We start from the raw sequence: 17,970 nt of genomic DNA, 5'->3' as shown, positions 1-17,970 counted from the left end.
CAACTTGAACGCGCGCTAGAAAAACGCAGCGTCAACACCCGGCTAGATAGCGCAAAAGATCACGGTCCCACGGCGGAACTAGTACGGCAGGTGGCTGAGCTAACAGCCACAGTCAGACAACTGCAGGACAATCTGACGAAGAAAGACGCCTTCATCAAAACACTCCTTACCACGAGAAGCCACCCTGTAGCATCCCCAAGTAACTCCACCATCTCGGCCACCGAAACTGAAAAAGCCAACATGACGCACTCCCATTCCTCAACCGAGGAGATAATTGTTGACAACGTAACCTTGCAACCGTTCTTCCAGGTCCAGGAGTGGATCAAAAACAGTACCCACATCGCTAACGACCAATCCGACTATGGTCGGGAATCCACCCCGAAGGAGCAACAAACACAGGAGAACGCCGAAACCATGGAGTGCAGTATCGAAGTAGACAACATCAGCAGCGACGGCGATGCTAGCGTCGCTTCCGCCGCTAACACCATCAACTCCAACGCCACATCCACCTCTAACCCATCTAAACGGGGCCACCACAGTCCCGATGGCAGTGACTCCTCTATGAAGGGACCCAGCAGCTCCAAACGGAAACACCGTAAGAGCCACGGGCTACCCCCTTCCCCCACAATCTAGACAAGTCGCCCGCTCAGTCCTCCCACCTACGACTCCCAGCATCAGTTGACCTTTACCTATACAACAACATTCACTGAAAACAACCAACCCGAGAATTGCTCAAATGAGTCGACTGAGCACAACTTCCACTACGAGACACCACAAAATCGATTCACGAACAACCCCTCAACCAACTCCACAACAGCGGGAGCCTCGGGCAGTCGGGGCCCCGTCAGTGCGGAAGCTACACCCCAACCGGTACTGACGGACAATCCTCTACACCCGAGTGTCTCTGCAGCTGACGGGACGCACAAGGGTGTAAAAACCTATACCCCGCAATACCCAGAGGACGGCCGGGACACACAAGGCCCCGACAAACCGGAAGCCATTTCTGTACCGGAACCGACGGACTACCCTTGTCATCCCCACCGGTCTGGAAGAGGGACGCACAAGGGTGTAAAAACCCGTCCCCCTAAGGATATTGAAGGAAATGGAATCGGTAAGCTGACGTCGAGTACAACTTGCATGCTGTCTACGAGTTTAACTTCTTCGTGTCCAACATCTTCGTGTTCAACTTCAACGAGTACAACCTCGTCGGATTCAACCAACTCCATCAATAGCAAGATAACAGCCACTGAAAAAGGAACCACTACGATCAGCCGGGGCCGCGGTAGTGTGGCTGATTCACTTCCACCGGAACTGCCCCACATACCACATCATCCATGTACGCTTCGTAGAAACCCCCCCAGAACTCGAAACAAACCGGTAAGATACCAGGCCGGTATAACTCCAACGAAACCTGATAATCCCTTTCTTCCCTGTCTCACGGAGCGGGAAGCAACGAACGCAGATCACTATGACCGAATGATCAGAAAACGCGATCAACAATCACTGCCAACTGATGGCCCATCCCATCGGTCGTCGATAACAGACCATATGAGTTCACCTCCCGACCCCGAACCGGGTCTGCCTGGGCACCCTGGATCGTCCAATCCAGGTGGTAAGTCCCACCCAAAACACGGCCAAGACCCCGAACAGGGTCCTCCTGGGCACCCCGAACGACCTCGTCCGGGTGGTAAGTCCCATCTGCGTTCAACAACCTCCACCTCCAAGCGCCCTATCAATCAAGGCCCTACCACCCTCGCTGTCCAGTGGAACATGAACGGTTTCCACCACAACCTGCCCGATTTGGAAGTTCTGGTCCATGATTTTCAACCGGTTGCCCTGGCCATCCAGGAAATACACCGCACCACCCCGGCGACAATGAACAACACCTTAGGTAAGAGATATAGGTGGTTCACTAAAACCGGCGCTAACATATACCAGTCGGTAGCAGTGGGCGTGTCTACGGACATTACGACTGAAGAGATTGATCTCGATACCGACCTCCCAATTGTCGCGGTCCGGCTCCCGTGGCCCTTTCCCGTTTCGGTTATCTCCGTCTACCTCCCGAATGGAAAGCTTCCGGATCTAAGGAACCAACTGGAAGCAATCCTACTCAAGATCCCCAGCCCCATGGTGATACTTGGTGACGTCAATGGGCACCACCGAGCATGGGGCAGTCGAACCGATAATGCTAGGGGAAAATGTGTCGTCGACATCGCATGCAGCAACAACTTGGCGATTCTGAATGATGGAACCCCTACATTCATCCGCGGACAGACAGAGACGGCCATAGACGTTTCTCTTGTCTCTACCTCCATCACTAGTCGCCTCCTTTGGTCTGTGGACACGGATACCCGAGGAAGTGATCACTACCCGATTACGCTTAGACTCGACAAATCAATCAGCCCGCAAACCTCACGGCGACCTCGCTGGATCTATGACCGGGCCGACTGGGCCCAGTTCCAATATGACATCGACTCTGGTATTGAACAAACCCCCCCAACTTCAATCACGGACCTAACTGCCTTAGTCACTGGATCGGCAGAAAAGTCCATACCGAAGACTAGCCCAAACTCGGGTAGAAGGGCTCTCCACTGGTGGTCTCCCGAAACGAAGACGGCTACGAAAACTCGCAGAAAAGCCCTGCGCGCCTTCAAAAGGTCTAAGAAGAACCTGCCCGCTGAGCACCCCGACCTTGTGACAGCCAAAAAATGCTACCAAGCCGCCCGGAACGAATGCCGGCAAATCATCAGGGAAGCCAAGGAGAAATCCTGGACCGACTTCCTCGACACAATAAATGAGGACCAGTCATCTTCGGAGCTATGGAGGAAAATCAACAGCATTCAGGGCAAACGCCGAGTGAAAGGTTTTTCCCTCAAGATCGACGGAGTAACCACCCGGGACCCACAGACGATCGCGGATGCCCTCGCGGAATACTTTCATGGGATATCCGCCATCGATAAATACACGCCAACATTTTTAAAGCATTATCCCAACCCACAATTAAGTGTGATAAATTTCCCGACTCCCCCTGACCAAGGACAACTTTTCAACCAACCCTTCTCCATGACAGAGCTCAATTACGCCATGGGCAGGGTCAAGGGCAAGTCAGCAGGATCAGACGAACTAGGTTACCCAATGCTAAAACACCTTAGTTACAGTGGAAAAAGCAAGCTGTTAGAATTAATAAATCAGGAATGGATTGAGGGCACGCTACCAGAAGAGTGGAAGCACAGCCTTGTAGTCCCCATACCCAAGAGTTCCGGACCGGCTAACAGTACCACCAGCTACCGCCCGATAGCACTCACCAGCTGTGCATGCAAAATTGCAGAACGGATGGCAAATCGTCGGCTGATGGAGCATCTTGAGTCCAATGGCCTACTAGGGTACCGCCAACATGCATTTCGCCCAGGGTATGGTACCGGGACTTACCTAACTAATCTCGGAAGTATCCTAGAAGACGCAATGAAGGCACAGGAACACGTGGAAATCGTATCCCTCGACCTCGCCAAGGCATACAACCGAGCCTGGGCCCCTAGCATCCTTAAGCAACTAGTAGAATGGGAAGTATCCGGAAACCTATTGAATTTCATAAAGAATTTCCTCACAAACCGAACCTTCGAGGTCCTGATAGGAAATCACCGATCGAAAGTCACGAGGGAGGAGACCGGAGTGCCTCAAGGCTCTGTGATTTCGGTTACACTCTTCCTCGTAGCCATGAGTGGGCTCTTTCTGGTGCTACCGAAAGGAGTATATATATTGGTATACGCGGACGACATCTTGCTCCTGGTCACAGGAAAACATCCCCGTTCAATCCGCCGGAAGATGCAAGCGGCAGTGAATGCCGTCACCAAATGGGCTGGCAACACGGGCTTTGACATCGCGCCTGAAAAGAGCTCAAGACTTCACATCTGCAACTCAAATCACCGCCCACCAAAAACACCTATAACGGCCAACGGAAAGACGGTCGCCTCGAAGAAAACACTTAAAGTGCTGGGAGTGACGCTTGATCGAAAACTTTCTTTCCACAGTCACTTTCTCGCGGTCAAGGAGAGTTGTACAAACCGTGTCAACTTGATCCGTAGCATATCATCCAAACGGACGCGCAGCGACCGCGCTACGCGACACCGGGTGGCCGACGCCGTAATTTGTAGTCGCCTCTTCTACGGAATCGAGATTACCAGCCACGCACAGGACAATCTAGTGAAAACACTGGCGCCAACCTACAACAACACCATCCGTGCGATCTCTGGACTACTACCTTCCACTCCTGCTGACTCAGCTTGCGCAGAAGCCGGTGTGTTACCTTTCCGGTATAAAGCCGCTTTGACCCTCGGAAACCGCACCGTCTGCTATCTGGAAAGGACCAAGGAAGATGGGCAGACTTGCATCCTCGAAGAGAATGCGAACTCTGCTCTTAACGCTGTGGCCAACATCCAGCTTCCTCCGGTGGCCGGGCTCCACCGAATCAGACCCAGAAGCTGGTCGGCCAAGAGACCCCAGATAGCCCAAAACATTAAGACCCATTTCCGGAGACAGTGCAACCCCACGGAAGTACAGACTGCTTTCAGAGAGGTACTACACAGAAAATTCAATTGGCACGAGGTCCGATACACCGACGGCTCCAAACTAGCGGAGCGGGTCGGTCTCGGCATTCATAGTCGCACTACAGAAATCTATCACAGCCTCCCTGGTCAGTGCTCCGTTTTCTCGGCTGAAGCTGCGGCCATACTTGTAGCCATCACGACGCCCTGCGACTATCCGGTGCTGGTCGTCAGCGACTCCGATAGTGCTTTGTCTGCAATTGCTAACCCAAACAATCGACACCCTTACATACAGAAAATCCAGGCAGCCTTGGATAGCCCATCCACTAGAGCCACATTCATGTGGGTCCCCGGTCACTGCGGCATCTCCGGCAATGAGCGAGCTGACACACTCGCTGGCATCGGCCGTAACAGCCCATTACTATCCAGAAAGATCCCCCGTGATGACGTAAAATCCTGGTTGAAGTAGCGACTTTGGACCGCCTGGTCCGTAGAATGGCACCGGAACAGAGGGTTATTCCTTCGCAAAATTAAAAACACCACGACAACATGGCAGGACCAACCTGCTCGCCGGGAGCAGGTCGTCCTCTCTCGGCTGCGTACGGGACATACACGGCTGACACATGACATGGGTAGCACAGGGGGCAGTTTCCACCGCCAGTGCGAGACATGCAGGACACAAAATACTGTCGAACATTTTCTGATAAACTGTCCTACCCTGGAGCACCTAAGAATAATCCACGAGATCACCGGTATCGACAGCACCCTCCAAAATGACGCGGTAAAGGAACGACAGCTGATAATCTTTTTGAAAGAGGCTGGACTCTTTACCTTAATATGACCCCTGCTAAGACCCTGGACCTGAAAACGAATACGAAATCACCACATCCCTTACCATTACGATCCCTGCTATGACCTTGAACTCGATACGGAACTTCCACATCATTCGACAACACCAGTGAAACAAAGAACACCGCAACATACACTGTTAATTATACAATGTAACTCCCTCTCCCCCTCCATCCCTGCAAATTTACCCCCCCCCCCCCCTTTTATATACGGGGATGAACCAGCCTCGTGCTGAATTTCCCCTTAATAAAGAGTCAATCAATCAATCAATCTGACGGAAATGGTCTATTCATAGATCAAGTCTTGTTGGCGGCCGTGTTACCCTGCCGGATCTCCTTGGTGACTGTCGGTAGTCTTTCACAACCGGTGGAATGGAGAGTGTTGAATCCTGATTAACTGAACCCGGTTGTTTCGCATTGTTGACTCCTACAGACGATGTATCAGCTATTGGTGGTTGAAGAAATTCTGGTTGCACCACCGAACCATTTGAAGGGATGTTATTTGCACTGATGTTCGGGCGTTTGAAGTTCGCATCACTATCCATTACTTGTTGCGATACAACGGCTGGAATATTAGGTGATTCACGCAGTAACAGGGGTCTAGTGGTTTCCAAACTAGAACCAACTTCTCTGAGCTGATCGATGTGCCTTTTCCATGTTCTACTATCATCCAGCTTTACGTAGTAGTGCAGCTTACCGAGTTTTTCAGCAACAACTCCGTATTTCCATCTGTCGCTATCAATGTAGTCCCTAGCCGCAACTCTCGCCCCCTCCGCAATGTCTCGGGTTTTTCCTTGGACATCCTTCACAGCATCTTTGGGATTGGAAAACATCGAGTCTAAGCGAGACCGCAGCGAACGATTGTACACCATTAAGGCCGGAGATTTTCCAGTGGCCGGGTGGATTGTATTCCTGTATGTGAGCAGAATGTTGCACAATTCAGCATGTAACATCGACTTGTCACACTTCAAACTTTTGAGTTTAGCCTTGAAAGTCCCAATGAACCTTTCCGCTAATCCGTTCGTAGATGGGTGGTATGGCGCTCCCATCTTGTGGTAAACACCATTCTTGCTAAGAAAATCTTGAAAAGTGTCGGAAGTAAACTGGACTCCGTGATCCGACACTAAGACCGAAGGAATCCCATAAGTTGCAAAGTACTCCCGGCAGACTTGTATTGTAGTCGCTTTAGTGATGTTGTTTAGTATTTTCACCGCAGGCCACTTCGTATAGGCGTCTACCAACACCATAAAATAACTTTGCATGAACGGTCCAGCGAAGTCCACGTGAATTCGTTCAAACGGCTTCGTTGGTTGTTCCCGACAGTGTGTTGGCGCTTTTGCCGGTTCAGCTCTCGTGGATTGGCAGTGGCTGCAATTTCTCACCATCTCTTCAATCTGACTATCAATACATTGCCACCAAACATATCCACGGGCCAGCGACTTCAGTCTTGTCATTCCAAAATGTGTAGAGTGCAATTCGCTGAGAACTTTTTCTCGAAGAATCGGTGGAATGTAGACCCTGATTCCACGTAGAATACAGCCTTTCTGCAAGGAGAATTCCGACTGATCTACTCCAAAGCGATGACTTGGTTCTACAGTTCTTCCACTACGCAAACCTTCCAGTAATGGTTTTACGGTGTGATCCGCAGCAGTAGCCTTTGCGAGCTCTCCTACTGTTAATGGTAGCGTTCCGATCATGTTAACTTCCAACATATCGGTCTCCTCGATAACGTTGTCAGGTGCTTTGGTCTTCAGCGGCAGTCGCGAAAAAGCATCAGCATTTGCGTGTTGTTTCATCGGTCTGAATTTGATACTGAAGTCGAACGATTGCAAGAATATCGCATAGTGTTGCATTCTTAGCGCTGACATTTTCGGAAGACCCTTCGTGTCCGATAGAATTTGATTGAGTGGTTCATTGTCCGTCACAAGAACGAACCGCCTTCCGTACAATTTTCGAAAACTTGTCCCCTCCAGCAACGTTAGCAAACAGTTCATTTGTTGTAGATCACGGGCGAAGCACAATCCGCTAGCAATTTGGACGGCAAATTCTTGATGGGATATGGCAATGTCTCACCCCTTACTACATCTTTGAGTTTTTGACATTCTTACCCCTTTTATATTTGGCCCTTCTGGCAACACTGTAAGTGTTTATGTTTTTAAAGAAGACGACAACAACAAAGTTTATTTTTAGCACTAGTGAATTCGATACCGCCATTGTATGTAAATATAGTTCGTCCTTGCTCGTAAAAGTATCGCGGCGTTTGTTCCGTTTTATTTAATCCTTCCGAGACCAGTACGTGTGTGTCCGCTTGTGCTCTGTGAGAACTCTGCTTGCCAACAGGTTATTGGCCCAGAGCGAAGTCCGGAAGGTGAAAATAGTGAGAAAAGTGATCCCGCGGACCGGTTTGTTTTTTTTTTTCCCCGTCGTGAGTGTGCCTCTTGTGTGTGAAGATGGCTGATTTGGGCAAACTTTCGTTTGCGCGGCTGAACAACACCAACTGGCAAAGTTGGAAATTCCGTATGGAAATGTTGTTGATGCGGGAAGAACTATGGTATGTGATTACCGAAGTTAAGCCGGAGCCGGTGACTGCACAGTGGACGAAAGACGAACAAAAAGCCCGTGCAACTATCGGCTTGTGTGTGGAAGATAGCCAGTTTAGCCTGGTAAAAAGTGCCACAACCGCGAAAGAATTTTGGGACAAATTGCGCGCGTACCACGAAAAGTCGACGATGACTTCCCGAGTGTCTTTGCTGAAGAAACTGTGTGCGTTGAACTTGTGCGAGGGTGGTGATATGGAGAAACACCTCCTAGAAATTGAAGAACTGTACGATCGGTTGTCGACGACCGGTATAGACTTGGAAGAGCCACTTCGGATTGCCATGATTCTCCGAAGTTTGCCGGACTCCTATGGCGGGCTAGTGACAGCCTTGGAGGGTCGGCCGGATGCCGACTTAACCATGCAATTGGTGAAGTCGAAGTTGCTCGACGAATTCGAGCGAAGAAAGGAGAAGAATGGTGGTTCGCGAAGTGATGCAAGCGCGATGAAGAGTTCAACGAAGAACGGGAAGCAAAGTGGTACGGTACAGATCCGGAAGTGTTTCCACTGTGGAAAGCCGGGTCACTTTCAGCGAGATTGCCGAATACTTGCGCGGCAGAAGAAAGGTGACGAAGAACGGAAGAGGCCCGAAGAGAAGCAAAGTGCTAAGCAGGCGAAGAATACTGGCAGTGGTGTGTGCTTCATGGCCGGAAGTGTTCCACGCGGGTCGTGGTTCATAGACAGTGGGGCAAGTTGTCACATGACGTGTGATGAGAGCTTTTTCTCGACTTTGAAAAAGAAGAATGGCCCAAATGTGTTCCTGGCCGATGGAAAAATGGCTAAAACGGCCGGATACGGTGAAGGTACAGTGCTCGGTGTGAACAGCGACGGTGATGCAGTTGATGTGAAGCTTGTCGACGTTCTATACGTTCCATCGTTGACAAGTGGACTGATTTCGGTGGACAAATTGACAGCGAATGGTTTCACGGCCGTTTTCAAGGACGATGGATGTGAGATCCGTAACGCTACCGGCTCATTGACGGTAGTAGGAGAGCGTTCTGGCTGCCTATACCGGCTGAAGCTAGCAGAATCGTCGAAGAAAGTTGAAGGTAAGACACACACCCTTAATTGTCAGCATCAGTGGCACCGACGTTTCGGGCATAGGCACCCCGATGTTATTAGGCGAATTCGCGAGGAGAAGTTGGGCATCGGCATGAATGTGAGCGACTGTGGCATCCGTGAATGCTGCGAACCGTGTCTGGAGGGGAAGTTGGCGAGGAATCCGATTCCCAAGACAGCTGAGAAGAAGTCAACGCAAGTGCTGGATCTGATTCACACTGATTTGTGTGGGCCGATGCGAACAACGACGCCAGGCGGGAAGCGGTTCTTGATGACGATGATTGATGACTTCAGCCGCTTCACCGTCGTTTACCTGCTAGAAAAGAAGTCAGAAGCGCCGGAGAAAGTGAAGGAGTACGTTCGGTATGCGGAAAATCTTTTCAACCGAAAGCCGCGTATTGTCCGCTCGGATGGCGGAGGCGAGTACGCGAATAAGGAGTTGCGCGACTTCTTTGCCAAGGAGGGCATCAAAGCGCAATTCACAACAGCGTATACACCACAACAAAACGGTGTAGCCGAACGGAAAAATCGATCGCTGCAGGAGATGGCGACGACGATGCTCCTCGATGCTGGCCTACCCAAGCGATATTGGGGCGAGGCCGTGGTTACGGCTGCTTATTTACAGAACCGACTTCCGTCGCGATCCGTGGAGAAAACTCCATATGAGAGATGGTACGGGCGGCAACCTGTACTGAGTCACTTGAAAGTATACGGTTGTCCCGCCTACGTACATATACCCGACGTCAAGCGAGGTAAGTTTGACAGAAAGGCGAGGAAGTTACGGTTCATCGGGTACTCTGATGTCCACAAGGGGTACCGATTCGTTGATACGTCGACGGATAAGGTCACCATCAGCCGTGACGCAAGATTTTTGGAGCTAAAGGATGGATCGTTTCGTGAGACGGAATTGGAGTCAACATCCGTCGAGAATTCACCGGATAGTGAGTTTGAGTGGCCTCTTCCGGTAGTGTTATCGAAGCAGCCGGCAGCTGTAGAAGAAGCTATGGGAGAAGTTGCCGAAGACGGCGAAGAAAACGAAGAAACAGTGAGTGAAACAAGCGAGCAAGAAGACTACCACAGCATGAACGATCCCGATCCAGAAGACGATCCCCTCGCAATGAAGGAGGAGGATGAAGACGAAGAAGAAAATAGTGAAGTGGACGAAGCACATAGCGAAGAAGCGGGAAGTGAGGCTCGACAAGGTCGTCGCACCCGAGGCGTGCTACCAAGCCGGTTGTCGGATTATGTGGTAGGCGTCGTGGAGCAGGAAGCTGAAGAACCAGTGACTTTCAAGCAGGCAGTGTCCAGTCCGGACCGAGTGTTGTGGAAGGCAGCGATGGATAGTGAAATCCAGTCGCACAAGCAGAACGGGACGTGGGAGTTGGTACCTTTACCGAAAGGTAAGAGAGTTGTAGGCAGCCGTTGGGTCTACAAAGTAAAGCGGAACGAGTCCAACGAAGTAGTCCGCTACAAGGCGCGGATTGTTGCCCAGGGGTTCACGCAATGTTACGGCATCGATTACGATGAGGTGTTCGCTCCTGTGACTAAACACACCACCCTACGAGTTCTGCTGTCACTGGCTGCGAAAAAGGGAATGATGTTGAAGCACTTTGACGTGCGCACCGCTTATCTCTACGGAGACATAGATGAGGAGATTTACATGCGCCAACCACCCGGATACGAAGTTTGCGGCAAGGAGGAGGTCGTTTGCCGACTTCGTAGAAGTATTTACGGGTTGAAGCAGTCAGCCCGTTGTTGGAACCGGAAGTTAACCGGTGTTCTGACAAATCTTGGATTCCAAACAAGTTCTGCGGATCCGTGTCTATTCGTGGCAACCAGAAACGGCAAGAGAGTGTACCTGATCGTGTACGTGGATGATTTCCTCGTCGGATCTGTGAGCGAAGAGGAGTTGTTTCGCGTTCGGAAACAGCTGGGTCAGCATTTCGATATAGTTGATCTAGGTGACGTTAAACACTTCCTAGGTCTGGAAGTTCAGAAGGAGAGCGACGGGTACAGTGTTAGCCTGGCTAACTACATCGACAAACTGGTTGCCAAAGTAGGTCTTTGTGATGCAAAGACGGCAAGAACGCCCATGGATCAGGGCTATCTGAAGCGAGAGGTTGAGGAGAAACCGTTCGAAGATGGCACGAAGTACAGGAGTGTGGTTGGTGCGCTTCTCTATGTGGCGGTGTGTGCGCGGCCAGATATCTCGACGAGTGTTGGGATACTAGGAAGGAAGTTCAGCGCCCCAACAGAGGTAGACTGGACAGCTGCGAAGCGTGTGGTGCGGTACCTGAAGGGTACCAGAGATTGGAAACTGCTGCTTGGACGGAAGAAGAAGGAAGAGCTAGTGGCATTTTCTGATTCGGATTGGGCTGGAGATCAGAATACGCGTAGGTCAACAACCGGCTACGTAGTGTTCTATGGAGGAGGAGCAGTTTGCTGGGTCAGTCGTCGGCAAAATTGTGTTACGCTATCGACGATGGAGGCCGAGTACGTCGCCCTGGCAGAAGCGTGCCAGGAAGTTGTGTGGCTGCGACGACTGCTTAAAGATTTCGGTGAGGAACAGTTAGAAGCTACACTGGTATACGAGGACAACCAAGGATGCCTGAGCTTCGCCCGTTCCGAAAGATCCAGCAAACGCTCGAAGCATATCGAGACCAAGCACCATTTTGTCCGAGACCTGTGCGACAAAGGCGAGGTGGTGCTTCAGTACTGCCCAACGGACCAGATGCCAGCTGACGTCCTGACGAAGCCATTGGGTTTCGTTAAACATCAACAGTTTGCCGAGCAGTTGGGTTTGGTTGATGGACGACCGAGTCGAGGTAAGGTGTCCAGCCATTGAGGAGGAGTGATGGGATATGGCAATGTCTCACCCCTTACTACATCTTTGAGTTTTTGACATTCTTACCCCTTTTATATTTGGCCCTTCTGGCAACACTGTAAGTGTTTATGTTTTTAAAGAAGACGACAACAACAAAGTTTATTTTTAGCACTAGTGAATTCGATACCGCCATTGTATGTAAATATAGTTCGTCCTTGCTCGTAAAAGTATCGCGGCGTTTGTTCCGTTTTATTTAATCCTTCCGAGACCAGTACGTGTGTGTCCGCTTGTGCTCTGTGAGAACTCTGCTTGCCAACAATTCTTACCACGAAAGCAAAAACACGTTCTCTACTATTCGTACTCTCTTATACAATAGTTTTATTCAGTTCGGTTGGTAAACATAGGTAGGGAAGTCAAAGTGTGTTCACAAATAAGGTATGATACAAAATAGGATACACTGTAAGGTCAAAGTACCCTTTAAAGGGTAAAAAAGTACTCACTTTGAGAGAAACTAGTTTAACTCATAAGAAGAGTAAAGGGCCTTTACTCTTTATAGAGTAAACGGCTTGTACGTCAAATCAACGAGTGAATTTTACCCATTATTGCCGACAGATTTTTAATGAAAATGGGTAAATTTCATTCTGTATTATCAATCACATTATTGTTTCTAAAATTTGAAATTTTCTTTCATTATATTTTTGAAAAAAAAGTCGTAAAATAAGTTAACACAAAAAATAACATTTATTTTACTATGTTATAAGTGAACTGGCACGTATTCTTGAGCATGCAGCATATTTTTTCTGTTTGGGGATGCTATATAGATCTGATGTCGCTTTCGAGTTTTTATTAACAGTTTCATCATAAAACCTGAAAATAATGAACAGGATAAACTAAAAGTAATAATGCCAACATTGAATAAATTACCTTTGTTGAAAAGTATCGGAAGATCTGCTTGTCTTTAGGTAAAGCGATTATTTTAGTCAGCTCCGTTTAAACGTATTCACGAAGTAGATAACTACATATGACTATTTTCACCCATTAAAGGGTACACGGTTGGTATTTCGAAATGGGCATAATCTACCCACTATTTGAAATTGACAAGTACCCTTTATTTTGACAGCTCCATATACTTGCATAAAATGGGTACTTTTTGCACATTAAAGGGTTAATGGAGGGTTTACAGTGTAGCCATAAGAATTCAAGGTGGCTATAACAGTGTGAAAAATCGCACGCCTCCACAGCTGTGAGAAGTTTGTTTTCTCTTTCTCCTATCCATGGAGAACTTTTCCAGCATCCATCACTACAAGCAGCAGTTGCTTTTATGCGCCAAATTAACCACTGATGCACGCATCGCGGTTGTTTTTAGCAATGTTCTAGGTTAGAATCCCGTCGACACCAGTATCTCTAGGGAATAAAAGTTTTCACGTGAAGAAGCAAAAAAACATTCTCCTTTCTTGCAATAATCGTTGATTGCGCATAATTGATACGAAAATTTGGAACCCTGCAGACTATAAATTATGTATAAAATTTTGTTCTAATGTACTAATTTTATTCTAATGACATTTTAGAAAACGATCTAATTTTGTTAGAAACTTATACTGACTTTCTGTTTAAATTCAATGAGAATGTTTTAAATTTAGTAAAAAATGTAGCAATATTCAAAAGAAATCCTTCAAATTTCTTTAAAAAAATGCTTCAAACTTGTTTAAAATATATTGCATAAAATATCTTAATTATTTTTTTGAATTTGTCAAAAAAAATCTTCCAACTTTTCTGTAAGCCTGGTTCTGAAATGCGTACAAAATTCCTTGAATATCGTTATAAATTCTTTAAATTTTGTTAGATTTTTGTTTAAAAAAATCAAATTAAGTAAGACGCTACAAAAATTACCAAATTTTGTTAAGAATGCACCAAATTTCAATGAAAAGTTTTTAGTATTTCATATGAAATACATCGAAGTTTGTTGTAAATACTTCAAATTTCGTTGGAAACTCTTCAAAATTGCACCAAATAACTATTCTTTTTTCTAATTTCCTAAAACATTCTTGAATTTTCCTTGATTTGAATTTTGAATTCGTCTTCGATTCTGCCTTGGAATTTCCTAAGTTTTTTTTTTCAAAAAATTTTTGAATAGCTTCAAATATTGTTAGACTCTCTGGACAATCAAATTGATCAAATTGAAACAAATTGATATGCAATATTTGGAAACAATGTTGCTTTGTGGTTTTGAATTTCCACGACTAAAACCACTACCAATGCCTCATCCTGGTTCATTATTATCATTCTATAGCTGAATTCACATTTTTTAAGTTTCAAACCAATGCACTTTAATTACCAAACTGGTGGCACATTCGCGCAGATTTAAACCAAACAGAATTTTGTGTGTAGACTTCAATAGTTTGTCGTTCAAATGCCACAACATCTTACACATTTAAATCGTGCATTGAAATAAATCTATATATAATTTACCTTGAACCAAACTATATTTAAACCCAGCCAACATTATAAAAATTCACTTATATTTGGTTGATTATATTATTGTCGCGCCGCCACCAAACCGGATCGCGCCAGATCCTGGACCGACCGGGAATTGAACTTAGACTATGTAGCCGCAGGCTCTAACCACTCGGCTTAGGAAGGCCCCTATTGGCGATTGTCAATTATTCATAACAAATCAGATATTGTATGATACTACGAGAAGAATTAAGAGAGTATAGCAAGTATGTGGTACACACATTCGGAAATATTTCACAAATAACTCTTTAGTACATATTTGTCGGCCCTGAAAAGGGCCGATTGAACGATGAGGGCCAATTCTGGAAGCGCGAGTCAATTTAGAAATCTTGAGCGATTTCACAATCCGGACGCTGGATTTGCAGCAGCTTGATGATCAAGAGCTCTGTGGTACAGGTAGCGAGGAGCTGACGATTTTCAGAGTAAAATAAATGCTTTGAAACCATTTAGGCTCCTGTTAAATAAATCGTTGGGTACTTATCAGCAAAATCGCTGGGTATGAAATAAATTTGTTTGTCGGCTTCATATAAACCTTAGCGCCGAGACAAATCTTCAGTAGTGATTTCTTTCTGCGCTAGAGTTTATATGTGCCGACAAATAAGATTATCATCATGGAGAATCATAACGATCATCAGATCAATTCTGATCAAACAAACTATCAGATCGTGGAATATGTGGCAGATGGCAACACTCAACAATCAGTCAGTGAAGCGGCTTACAATTCAATTTGGCCACCAATATCTGACGAAACGGTTCTTCAGTTCTTCCCTAACGCTGCACCATTTGAAGCAGCAGGAGTGCCTCAACCGGTTCCAGTTGAAATTGTGACATTTCAAAACGAGTCAGAGCTAAAAGCCTATTTGGATACACAATCAGCCAGCGAAACGACTATTTGGCCAACAATTTTTAACGAATCGGAACTTCAGCTGTTCCCTAACGCTTCTCCCTTTGAAGCAGTTGAATCTCAACCGAATCCAGCTGAATGTGCCACATTTCAAACTGATTCCGATTTAAAGGCCTTCTTGGATACACTTTCTGTGGAAGAAGTGCTGAAGACCTTTCAGGAGCATTACCCATCATCGGAGTGGCCAGACAGCACAATCCCCCAATGCGTCAGCGACTTCAGCGTAGCTGCACCAGAAGGGGCCGCAACGTACAACCCAACTATGGAATACCCGCCAATTGTGGGAAAATCTGAATCAGCGCCATGCAATAGTATTCCGCAAAAGCCCCGCATGAAAAGGAAGATCAAGAAGGTACAAACGTTCACCAGCTCGTGGAACTGCGAGCTATGCGGCAAGGCGTTCAAATCCAAAGGAGGACAAGTTCAGCACAACCAGCAGATCCATTCCGGTCCGACGCCGCATGTGTGCAACATCTGCGGTAAACGGTTCAGGGACTTCGACACGATGGAGACACACCGGCAGCGCCATCTGATGAAGGATAAGCCATTCAAGTGCAGCGAGTGCCCGAAGCAGTTCATTCGCCATTCGGATCTTCAGCGACATATCGTGCTGCATCATAGCGTAAGTCCTCATCAGTGCGACATTTGCGGAAAGGTGTTCGACCGGGCAGATCATGTGACCGACCATAAGTGGAGCCATACCAATGGGACGGTTAAGAAGTTGAAGGCTCGAAAACCGTTTTAAAACGAACTAAGTTCAAACCAGTGATATAAATTATTTAGAGATAAGAATTTCTGACGAATTAGTCGATTTTTCGATTATGATTTTTTTTTATTTTATAATGCATGCATACTGTCTATGGTCTCATATATTCAATAAAAGATTTTCTTCGTATTACTACCAAATTGAACAAATGTGTCTTTTATCATACGCCCCCTTCAAATCTGTATTTGCCTAGCCTTTATCTTATTTGTACACTGAAAACATGTGTATTTTAGTATTTTAACAGTCAACTCACCATAAGTCGATGTTCCACAAATTCTTTCCGTTTTCCATTGTTAATAAATATATTTGACTATGCGCGAGCATTTTCAACAAACAGTTTCTTTGACTTAGTCGCCAACTTTTTACTCTAGCCTGCTATAAAATTTGAACCACCCCCTTCTGACAATTCTTGCGTTCACTATTATTTTTTTATAGCTCAATCTTAGCAAGCTTCGTGAAAATAATAATTACTTATGTTGACGATTTGATGTCAGTTTTTACAATCTTGTTTTCTGGTTATCAAAATTAAAATATTTTTTCTATCTATTTTAGACAAAAAATGAAGCGGTAATAAGTGCCCGATAGGTGATACTATTAACAACAACGAACTAAACTGGATTTAAATGAAAACTGTATTGCTCCTGGTAGAGGGGAAAAGCCGGACCGAGGGTTCAGCAATTCAATGCAAATCTAGTTACATTATTGGTGATTCAAAAGTGATTTCCTACTAACATCAAAGATGTTTTAAAAATATTTCCAGGGTACAGAGAGTTATGAAATTGTCGGCTCTGGTTCAGTTCCCAATGTCAAATCAGAATATGTTAAGAAGCGGATACCCCTAAACAAGCCAATTGCCTACTAAGACCTTACAAAAAAACCTGTAGACAAGAGATGTCAAATCCTAATTACCCCTTGTTGTTTTATAGCTAGCGTAGCTATTTACGCTATACTTTGAGCGCCCAAAATAGTTAAAAATAACAGTGCTTCATAATTAAACTACTTTCGATTTAAGCGAAGTATGCACTTCAACAGAAAAGTAATCACAGGTAATCACCTATCTCGATGAGTGGGAAATTTCTTGCAAGAAATGCTCAAGAAAAGCATTTTTCTTTGATCGCAGTACGCAGTTGAAAAGAAATGTCACTTAAAATGGAGCTCACTGTAGGAAATTTCTTGTGCAGAATTTTTTACTTTTCTTGAGCGGAACAGCATACCTAGCTTTACTTAACACTATATATGACCGTTTGAGCAGCTTCATTTCACAAAAGAAAGCTTTTCTCTACATTTTGGCATGTTCTTGGATTTGGATATGGTGTCAACCTGAAAGTTTGTAAAGATGCTATAGAAATCTATCCTCAAAACAGAATTTATCATCAAAATTCGTAAAAATTTGCTCATTTTGTGGATAGAATTGGATTTTTGATAGATATCAGAAGATTCCTTAGGAAATTGCCTACATTGAGGCGTTTATGTTGTATTCCTGAAATTAACTATTCATTATTTCCATAAATCTTGCACAGTTAATAATTCAGCAAGCATATTTGGATTTAGGAAGCCCAAATTAAGCAAGTAAAGTTGTTTTCAAAACCAACAACAATCGGTTTTGACAAGTAATCAATTTCACCCCGAAATGGGATCTCTTGATTTTTGATTTCAGAGACGAGTTTCAGCACTAAAATCACATTCGTATGAAAATTTCGGTATATGAGCCAAGTCGCTCTAACGAAGGTACGGTGCTGCCATCTGGAAAAAGTTTACTCTATGCGTGAAGCGTCGAAAATTTTACCCGGCAAGGTGTAGGAAGTTAAATTTCAAATGCTTATATAAAATTAATTACAATAGCTATTTAAATTATTTTCAGTACATGTTGATAGACTTTTGATGGGCTACATTATAGACACATTATTTTGATTTTTAT

General features: G+C 45.9%; 2 protein-coding genes across 2 annotated transcripts in view; one reads left to right on the top strand and one right to left on the bottom strand.

Moving 5' to 3' along the window:
• Positions 1–17,970, bottom strand: part of LOC5575945 (G-protein coupled receptor moody) — a 565,627-nt gene that overhangs the window by 219,072 nt on the left and 328,585 nt on the right. The gene's annotated exons all lie outside the window — the stretch shown is intronic.
• LOC5575946 (zinc finger and BTB domain-containing protein 49) lies at positions 14,950–16,183 on the top strand. Its single transcript, XM_021839121.1, has 2 exons — positions 14,950–15,093; positions 15,133–16,183. Exons 1-2 carry the CDS (start codon positions 14,994–14,996, stop codon positions 16,029–16,031), a joined length of 999 nt encoding a protein of 332 aa, XP_021694813.1. The 5' UTR covers positions 14,950–14,993; the 3' UTR covers positions 16,032–16,183.

The sequence above is a fragment of the Aedes aegypti genome, chromosome 1 (genome assembly GCF_002204515.2).
Source record: "Aedes aegypti strain LVP_AGWG chromosome 1, AaegL5.0 Primary Assembly, whole genome shotgun sequence".
Lineage (NCBI taxonomy): Eukaryota > Metazoa > Arthropoda > Insecta > Diptera > Culicidae > Aedes > Aedes aegypti.
This window is presented reverse-complemented; position numbering and strand designations above follow the sequence as displayed.